Raw genomic sequence first — 13,737 nt, 5'->3', positions numbered from 1 at the left:
CTTCCTTCCTTTCTCTCCCTTCTTCCCTACCCTCTCCCTCCCCCCTCCCTCCCTTCCTTCCTCTCTCTCATGTATGAGTGCTCTGCTGCATATACATCCGCCTGCCTGAAGAGGGCATCAGATTTCCCTATAGATGGTTGTGAGCCACCATGTGGTTGCTGGGGATTGAACTTAGTACCTCTGGAAGAGTAGCCAGGGCTCTTAACCACTGAGCCATTTCACCAGCCCACACTTTTATCTTTTAAAGTGAGCCTAACTTTGTTTTAATTTTGGTTTGGGGTGGGGGTGTAATTCACTATAATCTTTGCATTTGGATAGAAATAAAACAAAAGCAAATGTGGTGCTTAACTTTTCCTAGCACCCTGTTTGAAAGTTGGACATAATATGTACTAAGGCTCACTGCTCACGGTGTTGAAAGGATCATCGAGGCACGGTTATGGTCTGAGGATAGTGCTGGTGCTAAGTGCAGCACTTTCCATTCTATGTGTTCTTATTTGTAGTCCTCATGGGTACTCATCCTGCAGGGGTTGTCACTTCATGTTATGGAGGAGGAAATGGGGACCCTAAGTGATTAAATACTGTGCCATACCTCCTCACATTGTTAACTACCGATGGAAGCCAGGATTCTGATTTTTCCACTCAACCCCTAACTTCTGTATCACACTGTCGTCTTCCTGCAGGAAGAATGCGTGAGGTTGTTTTACCACATGAAGGGTACTGAATAAGGAGGTTTGGCTTCGTATGTTATACAGTGCTTGGCAAACACGGTTAGAGCCATGTCCCAGAGAAGCACAACAGCTCTCCTTACAAGACCAGCCTGCCCTAGGAAGCAGCAGATGAACAAGGCATTGTGGAGTGACACTTTTTACTGTATCTAGAATCAATTATCAGTACCATAAACTTAACTGACTTTAGGAGACTGTTTTCAAGCCCATACAGTAACTGCCCTGCTGGGCCTACTCCCCACCATACAGACAGTAACTGCCCTGCTGGGCCTACTCCCCACCATACAGACAGGTGCTGAGAGGGACTCCGTGGGCTGCTACCATCATACTGACAGTTAAGAATGCACGCAGGACTGTGCAACAGCATGGGTAGCCCTGTTTCTTTCCCATCTTCATCCAACCTACCCTGCTTCCCAGATGCAGCTAGAGTGAGGAGAAAGGCTGGTTTGGTTTGTTACACAAACTGAGGAGACAAGGAACAGAACTCCCAGACTCCTCTATCTCTTCTGTTCAGCAGTGTTCTGATGTGGGTTGTGAGAGAACAGATCGCTATTGTGCATACCGGCCTCCACCAGTAAACAGAGGAAAACATTCTCTACTCCTTCCAGTAGAATAACTTCAAAAGGCAACTAGGTCATGGTGTCACACTCACTGCACATGCAGAAGTGAGAGGAACCAGGTAAGTCCGGTGGAACCTTCCACAGCACATGACTTGATGAACCTGGCCTGGGCCTGCCAAAACAGCACAGGAGCTAAGACCACAGCCAGAGGCTCACTTTGGGACCTGGAAACCATGTTGAGGAAATAATTATAGTTCCTAGTCTTATGAAGAAAATGAAGCAAAAAGAAAGAGGCCAGAAGCATAAAACACTAAAAACAAGCAAACCACTAGATGCTAGAAGAATAGGGCGGCAGCTGGTGTATTTAGAGGCAACTGCCTCAATGAAACCATACCCAGAATTCTCAGGTCACATGCTGGTGACATAGTTACAGAATTACCATAATAGGTCATAAGCAAAGTTTCATTCTTGTGAAAAGATTCTATATTCTAAGCAAGAATAACAAATCACGGCACTAGAGTCAATTTTACTCTGTTAGGTGATGAAACCATTACTGTTTTTCAAAAGGGAAACAAACAGTGTACCTGAGATAGCTTCCAAAATAAGCAACAATGTTTGGGTGTTTGCAGTCTTTCATCATAATGATTTCTTGCTGTACAACCGCAAAGTCTTCTCCTAGGACACAAAGCAAGCATGTTGGACACTCAATAGATAAAATGTTCATTTACTTTAAAACATGTGAAGGTAATTATACTTACGATTAACTATGACACAGCTAATGAATTTTATTATATCCAACATAACCAAAGCCTCAGTGGCATTACTTTTATCAAAAATTTCAGTCCTGGCTTGAAGAGTACTGTACCTCTGTGAAAAGTACAAGTGGGACTTCTGGGTCCCAATTCTGTTCACACTAAACACTTGGACAAATTACTTATCTCTGTGCTAATTTCCTGCTCAATAAAATAACTGCACAGGGCAGAATGAGTTACTACCTTCAAAATGCCTGGCAGGGTAATTTCCATACAAACATTTCCTTCTAGTACTAGCACACCTTTGGGCATTGTTACTAGGAAATAGGCAAAAATGATCTTCACTAGGAAATAGTCCTTGCTTCCCTTTGTTACTAAACAATGTTTGGCTGGTTGTGGTGACACACACCTATAGACGGCTGGAAAGAAGAAGGAGGAGAATCATTAAATAATGCTGAATAAAAATTCAGAAAGATGTGAGTGATCCTTTTTAAAGTCAGAGAAAGATCACTGGTCCAGTAAGTGTGTGAGCTCACAGTGCTGGAAGGCCCACACTAAGCAGCATGGGTTAAGGTGATTCCCATACTCAAGCATCTCTACTTAGGCCTTCCCAACAGTGGTGGGCTGGGGAAAGTATTCCATCTATACCTAGCCAGACTATTAATATTAAGTCAGTCATCTGTCCTGCCCCCTGCTTGGCCAAATTCCTCAAAATAAGTCTTGGCAACCTTAGAGTGCCATCAAAGAGTACTTGACAGGGAGAAACAGAAATGCAGGGAGGGATGTGAAACAGAGACCTTGTAGAGAGAAAACAAAGGGGAGTGCTCACAATGAAGCCAAAGCAATTCAATTTTTAGTATTATAACCACGGACAGCTCAACAAAATGGGTATTAATGCCTACTCACATCTGAAGCATGAGGGTGTTAGAGTAAGAAGCCCTGGCATTTCTAGTCATGGCATCTTCCTATTGTAAATGTTGCTGAGACCTGAAGTAGCCTAGTCAAGAACCATCCCACTGTCAGTCCTAATTACAATGGAAGAAGTAGTGGGGAAGACAGGGTTCTCAGGACCTTCATTACTTTAGCTTGTGTGTGCAAAACCACAAGTCCCTGGAAGGAGGAGAGGGAAGTCTCAAACTCCACACGACTGAGTCTCCTTAAGTGTCCCCTCTTCATACACTATGGCATCCCAAGAGGAAATTCAAGTTAGAAATAAGACTATTGGACTGGAACCAAGTTCCATGGACATGTGACATACTTCGGAGGGTCTATACACTGAGTATTACTGACTGCAGACGAATGGAAGAGCTAGGTGGTCAAGGCTGATCTGGTCAGCAGAGTATGTGACTTTTAGTTGCTTAGGCTTTCTTTCTGGGGTAGGCCTAAGAATCATTAGGGTCATTATAGAAAAATGTTGATCTGTGCCGGGATGGTATTTAATGGAATAACTGAAGGACAAGTGAGCCTTGCCTCCTCTGGTAAGATGCACATATACTCGTGCAAGACCAGGTCTTGTGTATCATGAAGCCATCTTAGCGGGGCCTTCTCTTATTAACTATAACAAACTTCTTGTGCAGTAATCCTCTAGGAGAGGATCAGGCCTAACTCATTTCCATATCCTTAGCACCTGGCATGTGACTGCACGCGGTTCCTCCAGAGGGATCCGTTGAGAACACCATCCGGGTTAGCTTTAAGCAACAACTTCCAGGCCTTCGTCTCTTCTTTTTCTATCAGTGGCTTTAAGCATTCAGCAATGCTTCTTATGAAATGTTATCGATCCAACTATATACTCCCTCTCCTCCAAGTCAACTCCAATTATAACAAGCCAACTTCTACATTTCAAAACACAAAGAAAGCTTCCACACATTCAACTTTCAGAGGTAACTGAAATGTGTAAATTTAGGTACGAGCAAAGAAAACACAGCTTAATACATTAGTATCCCAAGGAGTTGACTTGGAAGACTTTCTTCAGTTTGTATGAAAGTCCAAAGATACATAAACAAGGAAAAAAATTCCTAATATACACTTAACTGTGATACCAAAGAGTACTTAGTTAAATCAGATAGCCTTCTAAAATGCTTTTCGATTCTACACTAGTTTTGAATAAAATTTTTAGCTACTAATGTGAATTCATATTTCAGATGGTGCACCCCCCCAAAAAAAACAAACAAAAAACCCTGAGATAAACAGGCAAGTCAACAAGTAGAGTACATATGAATGAATCAACAATTAGGCAAAAAAAAAAAAAAAATCATGTGTGGTTCTCAGAACACAGCATAAGTGTAGTCAGTAAATGTTAACTATAGTTAAACAAATGAAAATTCAGTGATGGTTCCTGGGGGACTCTGTCTCAGAAACTGGTGAATGTTACATGGCAAAGGGGCTTGCAGGTACCATACAAGTGATGACCCTAAGACGGGAGAACACCCTGACCATCTAGGTGAGGCACACTGGAGACAATACAACTGGAGCAGGGTGCTACACCACAGGCTCTGGAGGCGGAGCAAGGGGTCAAAGTTTGGGAATGTTGCTCCAGAAGCTGAAAAAGGCAAGAAAGCAGATTCTCCCTTAGGAAATTAGGACTGACATACAAGCAATGCAACAGCTAGGGAAATTAATTACATACATCTGATCAAAGGCCCTTTCTTGGGGATGCCAACGTTACACAACAGGGAAACGACAATCTTTACAACAAATGCTGAAAGAACTGGATATCCACATGCCAAAAACAAAATAGCACTTTCCATGTATAGAGACAAAAATGACTCAAAAAAGGCTTAAAACTTAAATGCAAAACCAGAAACTATCAAGTTCCTATAAAAACAAACAAAAACATTTGATCATTGGTCTTAGCAAATGATATTAGGAACAAGATCCAAAACACAGACAAAACCAACAATGAGACTGTGTCACATCCAACCTTTGTGTGGGAAAGGAAAAAAGAGACGGAAAAGGCATCTTAGCCTATGGAGGAAAATATCTGCAGACCTGGTAAGAAGAAAACATCTGACAGACAATCTAGCTGTTAAGAGGGAAAAACCTGTAGTCCACCTGCCTGAAAAGGGGTTACTATCTAAGATACAGGAAGCTAACATACAAATAACCCCATTAAAAACTGAATCAAGAGTGAAGGGGTCATATAATTTTCACAAGATGTACAAAAGTCAAACATCTTATGTACATCTAAAAATATATACAATTTTCACTTGTTATTTTTTTTAAAAAATTGAAATTACAAATAATAAGCTGAGAATATCAAGAAATTGGACCCTTTGGGCATGATTGGTAAGCATATAAAACTGTACAGCTGCTATTGTTAAGGAGAGCCCACAAGAGAATAGCACTCAGACATAGTTCACAGCCAGTTGAAAGTCTTCATTCCAGTTGGCTGGGACTACACTCAGGTATTTGGGTTAGGTGTTTGGTATCAGTCTCTGTTTACTTGGTCCCCATTTTAAGCATTACAGTTTGGAGGGAAAGGTATCCTGGCAGTTGCGAGCCAAGGAATACCATAAAGACACACTGAACAACAAACTTTAAATGAGATTTAATGGGAGAGTGGCTGGCTACCTGTGCTCCATTTAAGCAGCAGAGAACTGGGCAGAACACAGGGTTTATATAAGGCTTCTTTGCGGGGGTGGGGTGCTTTCCAGGGTGGCTTGGGATAAGAGGGATTGTGTGGTCTGATCTTGGGGCAAACGTGGGGATTGGTGGATTTTTTCCCTGTAGGGTGGAGCCTGGCTACTTTCCTACCTTGGGGCTGGGAACAGCAGTTACAGTGTTAGAGAAGTCTGGAGCAGGAGGGGAGGGGAAACAGCCAAGTGCAAGCCTTAACAGTTTACAAAGTATACCAAGTTTACAAAGGAAGTGTAAATTGGCATGAATAGCCAACTACTATGGCTGACCTCACCTTACTGTCAACACTAGCCTGGGGGTTGATTCTTATTCTGACTGGGCTAACCATTGGACCCTGCGTCCCTAACTGCATGGCCTGCTATATCACTGAGAATAAATCAGTAAGCTACTGGTCCTTGGGACCAGCTATGTCCCCTAGAACACAAGTTGATCATTTGACTCATTCCCATAGAACCAATGGGGAATGTGACAGTGGAGAGGCTCCTGCACAGAGGATTACCAAACTCTATCTGAGGAATCTGAGGTCAAGATCCCCCAGCTAACATAGCTCCTGCTAAACTGACTGTGCAGAGCCCCTTCCAGCTAACCACTTACTTAGCTTAGTTTCTGCGAAGCCCCCCTAAAGCTGCTGAACTCGAGAGATACCAGGATGTGTTTTTTAGCTATTTTGCTGTGGACATTTGGACTACATTTAGGACCCGAACACCTGAGTGAGGTCCCAGCTGTCTGGAATAAAGATTTTCCATTGCTATAAATTGTGTCTGAGGTCATCTCTAATAGGCTCCCTGTAACACTATGGAAAACAATTCTAAGGTTTCCCAGGTTAGATCTGTATGATCCAGCAATACTGCTTTTTAGTAAATACTCAAAAGAATGGGAAATGTGATCTGAGCACCTCCAAAACCTCCTCTTCATTGCAGTATTGTTCACAATAACTATGAGGAAGCAACTGAAGACCTTCGCAGAGGGGAGACCCTCTCTCAAGTCTCAGAAAGTCGCGACCACCCAGTAATCTACTCGAGACACCATATACCGGAGCAATTGCGAGGTTATTTATTAGGGCGTGACAACTAGCTGCCGGTCAATTCGCATGCCCACGCAGGAGCTGAATTGACCCCGACTGCCAGTTTGAGGGGTGTTTTTAAAGGGAAAAAACACAAACCAAGGAAATGAGGAGGGAGTGAGGGGGTTGCTAGGGTGGTATAACATAAAAATAGTGGAACATTCCAAAGGAACCCAACCTACATGAGTCAGGATCAGATGAAAACTCTCTGTACGCTTATCTTTCTCAAGAATGTAGTCCTGCCCTGTCACTTCGGCCTTGCCCTGTCACTTCGGCCTTGCCCTGTCACTATGGTTCTCAGCTTGGTTCCACCTGACTAAATTGCATTCTTTCCTTTCTCTTTGCGGGTCGGCCAGTTCCAGTAGTGGTGACTGGTCTTTCCACATTCCTAAAGAAAGCCTAAAGAATATTTTATATCTAAAAAGGATTCTATATACCCAGTATCCATAACTTTTCCCTCTACACAACCACCCTAATATCCACTGCCAAATAAATGGCCAGGGAGATGTGAGACATACACAATGTTATACACATACACACACAATGAAGTATCATTCAGCAAATAAAAAGGAGACCCTAGCATGTGCCTTGTTAGTGAAACTTCCTAAAAAGAAGCTATGTCTGGTTGTGAATGAAAAACGCCTGGAAGGAGTCTGTGTGCAGAGACTGATGGACCAACTGGACATTCAATACTGTGGCCAGATTGGAATTTCACAGGATTAGAGGATAATTACCTTATCTTGGCCTAGTTTTAGCCTTCTGGAACATCACTGCCATATTCTGTATAGGAACTAACATCCTGTGATAATAAATAAAGATCTTATAGAATCTACTGACTTAACAGACCACTGGGTTCCGCCAAAAAGCTAGGAATGTCATCTGATAGACCTGTAGAATAGGTAGGATCTTAGACCTATACAGGAATAGATAGCATCTTAGACCTATAGAATAGATAGTGTCTTGGGCCTATAGAATTGCTCCCCAATCCTGTTGTTCCCTCCTCTTTGGTGTATTTACCAATGCTAAAATATTTTAAGCTTGCCTTGATTTATGAATTTCTTTGTTCTATAAGACTGTTTCCATGTTGGAAATCAGGGTAACCTCCATTTGTGTTCCTGGACCATGGTCCCCACAAACGGCTCAGCATAAACTATCTTCTATTCCTTTTAAGATGAGAGCTGTGTTTTATGTCAATAGGTTCAACATGAATGGAACTAAAGGCTAATATGTTAAATGAAAAGCCAGTAACACAAAGAAAAGTTCTACATAATTCTAATTTACGTGAAGAATTTAATGTAGTCAATCTAATAGAAAATAGTCACTACCAAAGACTATATAGGAGGGGTGGGATGGAGAATGGATGAGTACAAATTTCAATCATACAAGATCACAAACTCTGTTGTATAATATTATTCTTACAGCAACAAGACTATTTTATACCTAAAGTTGTTAAGAAGGTAGGTATCAGGCTATATACTATACTAAGAGAGGGTCCTATGGACACATTTAAACATGAACTGTAGGAAACAAACAAGGTTTCTTGTCTAGTGTTGTTGCATTAAAAATAAAGTGCTAATAAGTAATGATCCATTGATCAAAGGTGGAAGAGGAACAAAGTGCAGATAAAATAGAACACTCCAAGTTACTTTACTTCTAAGTGTCAGTAATTTCAGGGGGAAATGCCTCATCTGTCCAGTACTGTCTGCCTGGAGTTTATAACATGGTCTAATACAGTAGAGTGGCTACACAACAGCACATTCTTTGCATAGTGTTATCATAAATGATGTCATGACAACTCTACCCATAACGACAATAAACACAAGACAGCGCAGCACAAACAAGTGGTGGCCAGGGATCTGCTCAAGTGCACAGGTACCAGGTAAGTCCTTTCCCTAAAGACTTGTCCCTCTATGATGAAACATAAGGATGGAGTGCCACACCAATTTGTAAAGACAGAGAACTAACACTAAAAGCTGACAGGGAATAAAGGCTCATAAAACACCAATGTGGAAAAAATAGTGGATGCGGTCTTACCAGAATTCTGTCCCTTGTAAAGTACTGTACTGCATGAACGCCCCTGTTCATCACTGTCAGTGTTTTTCACTGTGTTGGAAAGGGATAAATGTTCTTGTTTTGGAGACTTTTTCCTATAGCTGATAGCTAATTAATCACATATCTGTCTGTACTTAAATCCTTCTTCAGCGACTGGTGCTACAGATGGCAAAGAGTTATACACAACTTTAAAGAGACTTTAAATCACTAAAGAAGGAAGACTCAAGAGGCCTGTGCAGACAGAATGTCTGTCCCTCATCAGAACCTGAGCAAAGGCCCAAGTGCACGTGCACTGAGCTCCATGCTGCTTGCCAGCTTCAATGGAAGCAGTTATCTTGACCCATCTTTACATTTCGTTCAAACTGGGTCTCAAGAGTTGGCAGTGTTCTAGCCTAAGGAAATTTAAGAGTAATGAAATAGACCTTTAATCTCACAGAATCGGGCTTGCTGACGCACTCACTGCAAATGAGGGAAAGCAGAGGAACAGTGAACCATCTTAGCAAGTGCAACACAAAAAGTTATCACAGGATAACACTGTTTGGACAAGAGTGGAGCTGAGGTGAAGTCCAAACAAAGCAGTGTTCTGACAGGCTTTGAATAAAGTCACGCACTGGGCTGCAAAACAAAGGCAAGGTTCTCTCTTTTGGAGTAAGAAGTCACAACAGCCAGACAACCAAATAACCCTATTAACAAATGGGGTATAGAGCTTAACAAAGAATTTTCAACTGAGGAAACTCGAATGGCCGAGAAGCACCTAAAGAAATGTTCAGTATCCTTAGTCAGGGAAATGCAAATCAAAACAACCCTGAGATTCCATCTCACACCAGTCAGAATGGCTAAGATTAAAAACTCAGGTGATAGTAGATGCTGGCGAGGGTGTGGAGAAAGAGGAACACTCCTCCATTGTTGGTGGGACTGCAAGATGGTGCAACCACTTTGGAAATCAGTGTGGTGGTTCCTCAGAAAATTGGACATAGCATTACCTGAGGATCCAGCTATACCACTCCTAGGCATATACCCAGAAGATGCTCGAATATATAACAAGGACATATGCTCAACTATGTTCATAGCAGCCTTATTTATAATAGCCAGGAGCTGGAAAGAACCCAGATGTCCTTCAGCTGAGGAATGGATACAAAAAATGTGGTATATTTACACAATGGAGTATTATTCAGCTATTAAAAACAATGAATTCGAGAGTTTCCTAGGTAAATGGATGGAACTAGAAATTATCATCCTGAGTGAAGTAAGCCAATCACAAAAGAACACACATGGTATTCACTCACTGATTATTAGATATTAGCCCAGAACCTTGAAATGCCCAAGATGCAACTCACAGGCCACATGAAGCTCATGAAGAAGGAAGACCAAGTGGGGGTGATTCGGTCCTTCTTAGAAGGAGCAACAAAATACTCAAGGGAGCAAATATGGAGACAAAGTGAGGGACAGAAACTGAAGGAGGGGCTGTCTGAAGACCATTCCACCTGAGTATCCATCCCATGTGCAGTCACCAAAGGTAGATGCTGATGTGGAAGTCAGGAAGTGCATGCTGATAAGAGCCTGATATGGATGTCTCCTCAGAGGTCTTCAAGAGTCTAACCTATTCAGAGGCAGATGCTCACAACTAGCCATTGAACTGATAATGGGGTTCCCAATGGAGGAGTTAGAGTGAAGGCCATTGGAGCTGAAAGGGTTTGTGGCCCCATGAGGAGAGCAACAATACCAACCAACCACAGCTCCCAGGGTCTAAACCACCAGCTGGAGAGCACTTAGGGAAGGATCCAGGGCTTCAGCTGGAGGCCCTGCTGGGCACAGGTGGAAGAAGAGATCCTTGACTTTGTGAAGGCTGGACGCCCCAGAGGGTAGGAATTTTGAGGGTGGGGAGGTGGGAGTGGGGGGGTAGGCAGGGGTTACATCCACAGAGAAGAAGGAGGAGGGGTGAGGGGATAGGGGGTTCCTGGGTGGGTGGGGGATGGGGTAAGGGGACAACATAGGAAATGTAAATAAAACATCCAATTAAAAAAAAAAAAAAAAGAAGTCACAACAGACATGACTTCGGAGGCCAAGACAACATTGTCCCTTTGGAACTATAATTGTAGATGGTTATGAGCAACTGAGTGGGACCTGGTAACTGAACCCCAGTCCTCTGCTGATGACCCCAGAGAAAAGAGAGACCCAGCTGTAGAGTTGGACTTCCAGGATTGAAAATCCTAGCTCTACATTAATTAGCCAAAGTACTTCAGTTTCTTTAACTATAAGAAATAAGGGTAATAACATGAGGATTAAATGAGTGAGTCAATGCATGCACCTCACTTAGTACAGTGGCTGGCACAAATCGAATTTAAATAAATGTTAGCTATTGTAGTAACAAATGCAATGGCTTACACTAACTCATCTCTGTCTTCCATGCTCATCTCTGTTTTCCATGCTCAACGGTTCCTCATTAATTGATTTATCTAGCAAGTATTTACTGAGTGCCTAGGAGACACTGGGAATCTTGTGGAAAACCAAGTTTGTCCTCATAGAAATGATAGTTAGTGAAGCCTGTGGCACCACGTTCTTCTATTTAATGTGAAAGGTTTTAATGCTAAGAATACGGACTTATTATGGAGAAAAGACACAATGCTCCTCAGTGACCTGTGACAAGACAGTGAATGCTTTTGGGACAATATCATGTTTTGTTACTGAAAACTCCAATACTAACCAGGAAGAGTCTTAATCCAATACTCAGTATTTGTAGCACTTTAAAAATTCTTGGCATTTTATAGTTGGCATTATATATTCATGCATCTTGCTTTCATATTCTTCTGATCCACACAAGTGCACAACAAAAACAGCTGTTATCAAATAACAGCTAAGAGATGGTCTTTGCAATTCAGCGCTTTCAGCCCTAAAACCAGGAAAATCTTATGCAAAAGCCAATGAAATTGTCACCAATTTACAGCAGACGGTGTTAAAGAAAAGAAACAAGTCACTACACACAGGGAAAAATAAAGGTAAAGCAAACTCTCTAACTTCTTAGGAACTGACCATACAAACCCCAAAATACCATTCTACACCCCAGCCATGAGCTCAAGACTAAACTACAGTCCCAGCTCATGCTTGGCTCTGACCTGGCATTTTATCACTTATCACTCATAGAGAAAACTTACTTTTCTCTATCTGACCATTGTGTGTGTGTGTGTGCACACGCATATGCATGCAGGCATTGGGGGTGGGAACAGTATTAACACAGACATACATATATGTACACGCAGCACAACACAATGACATTTAGAGCTAAGTTGTCCACATTTGTATGTGAGCAACAGCTACCTACTAGATTTATGTATTTATTTCTACTCTGATTTTCCACTGGACATATCAGTGTCAGACAGTATACCCACATATTCATAGAAATTCATACAGATATCCATATATACCCACATATGTCAGGGGAGAGAGAAACAAAAAAACTAGTTCCCATACTCCATACTGTTTCACATGTTTGTCTCTGTCACTGAATGTCCAACACATACTACAGCTGTCATTCTGGGCTGATAACTACATCTTAAGGGTTCAAAAAGAAACAGCCCCACTTTGACCAGAACTCACTTCTTCAGTTACCCCAACCTAGCTGCATAAGCATCATACTCTCTTACCTCCTTGTGATGCACTGTGAACCCTACAAGAATTCATCCTAAGTTACAAGTCCCTCTAGCTAATGGTCCATGTTTTGCCTGCTCCTTTTCACAGGAGGCCTTGAGAGGAGTCTTTACTGCCATCTCTACTCATTTCCCCTCATTCTCCCACACAGCTCCTTCCACCCACTGAACCGCCCTGAACAAATGCTCAGTCTGCAGTGCACTACTGTGCACACACCTCTTAGCATCATAGCTCAGCCTGCAGTGCACACACCTCCTACAGTACTCACTGCAGTGCACACACCTCCTACAGTACTCACTGCAGTGCACACACCTCTTAGCATCATAGCTCAGCCTGCAGTGCACACACCTCCTACAGTACTCATTGCAGTGCACACACCTCCCACAGTACTCACTGCAGTGCACACACTTCTTAGCATCATAGCTCAGCCTGCAGTGCACACACCTCCTACAGTACTCATTGCAGTGCACATACCTCCTACAGTACTCACTGCAGTGCAGACACCTCCTACAGTACTCATTGCAGTGCACACACCTCCTACAGTACTCACTGCAGTGCACACACCTCCTACAGTACTCATTGCAGTGCACATACCTCCCGCAGTACTCACTGCAGTGCACACACCTCCTGCAGTACTCACTGCAGTGCACACACCTCCTACAGTACTCATTGCAGTGCACACACCTCCCGCAGTACTCACTGCAGTGCACACACCCCTAAAGTACTCATTGCAGTGCACATACCTCCTACAGTACTCACTGCGGTGCACACACCTCTTAGCATCATAGCTCAGCCTGCAGTGCACACACCTCCTACAGTACTCATTGCAGTGCACATACCTCCCACAGTACTCACTGCGGTGCACACACCTCTTAGCATCATAGCTCAGCCTGCAGTGCACACACCTCCTACAGTACTCACTGCAGTGCACATACCTCCCACAGTACTCATTGCAGTGCACACACCTCCTACAGTACTCATTGCAGTGCACATACCTCCCGCAGTACTCACTGCAGTGCACACACCTCTTAGCATCATAGCTCAGCCTGCAGTGCACACACCTCCTATAGTACTCATTGCAGTGCACATGCCTCCCGCAGTACTCACTGCAGTGCACACACCTCCTACAGTACTCATTGCAGTGCACACACCTCCTACAGTACTCATTGCAGTGCACATACCTCCCACAGTACTCGCTGCAGTGCACACACCTCCCGCAGTACTCACTGCAGTGCACACACCTCCTACAGTACTCACTGCAGTGCACATACCTCCCACAGTACTCACTGCAGTGCACACACCTC

General features: G+C 43.0%; 1 protein-coding gene across 2 annotated transcripts in view; it reads right to left on the bottom strand.

The window, feature by feature from the left end:
• Positions 1-13,737, bottom strand: part of Map4k3 (mitogen-activated protein kinase kinase kinase kinase 3) — a 143,968-nt gene that overhangs the window by 78,462 nt on the left and 51,769 nt on the right. For both annotated transcript variants that reach the window (XM_028765057.1, XM_028765058.1), the window contains exon 3: positions 1,870-1,960. In XM_028765057.1, the coding sequence (XP_028620890.1) occupies positions 1,870-1,960 (91 nt within the window). The remainder of the gene's footprint in view (positions 1-1,869; positions 1,961-13,737) is intronic.

Source organism: Grammomys surdaster, unplaced genomic scaffold (assembly GCF_004785775.1).
Source record: "Grammomys surdaster isolate TR1022 unplaced genomic scaffold, NIH_TR_1.0 149, whole genome shotgun sequence".
Classification (NCBI taxonomy): Eukaryota; Metazoa; Chordata; class Mammalia; order Rodentia; family Muridae; genus Grammomys; species Grammomys surdaster.
Note: the sequence above shows the minus strand (reverse complement) of the source record. Positions and strands in the feature narration are given on the sequence as shown.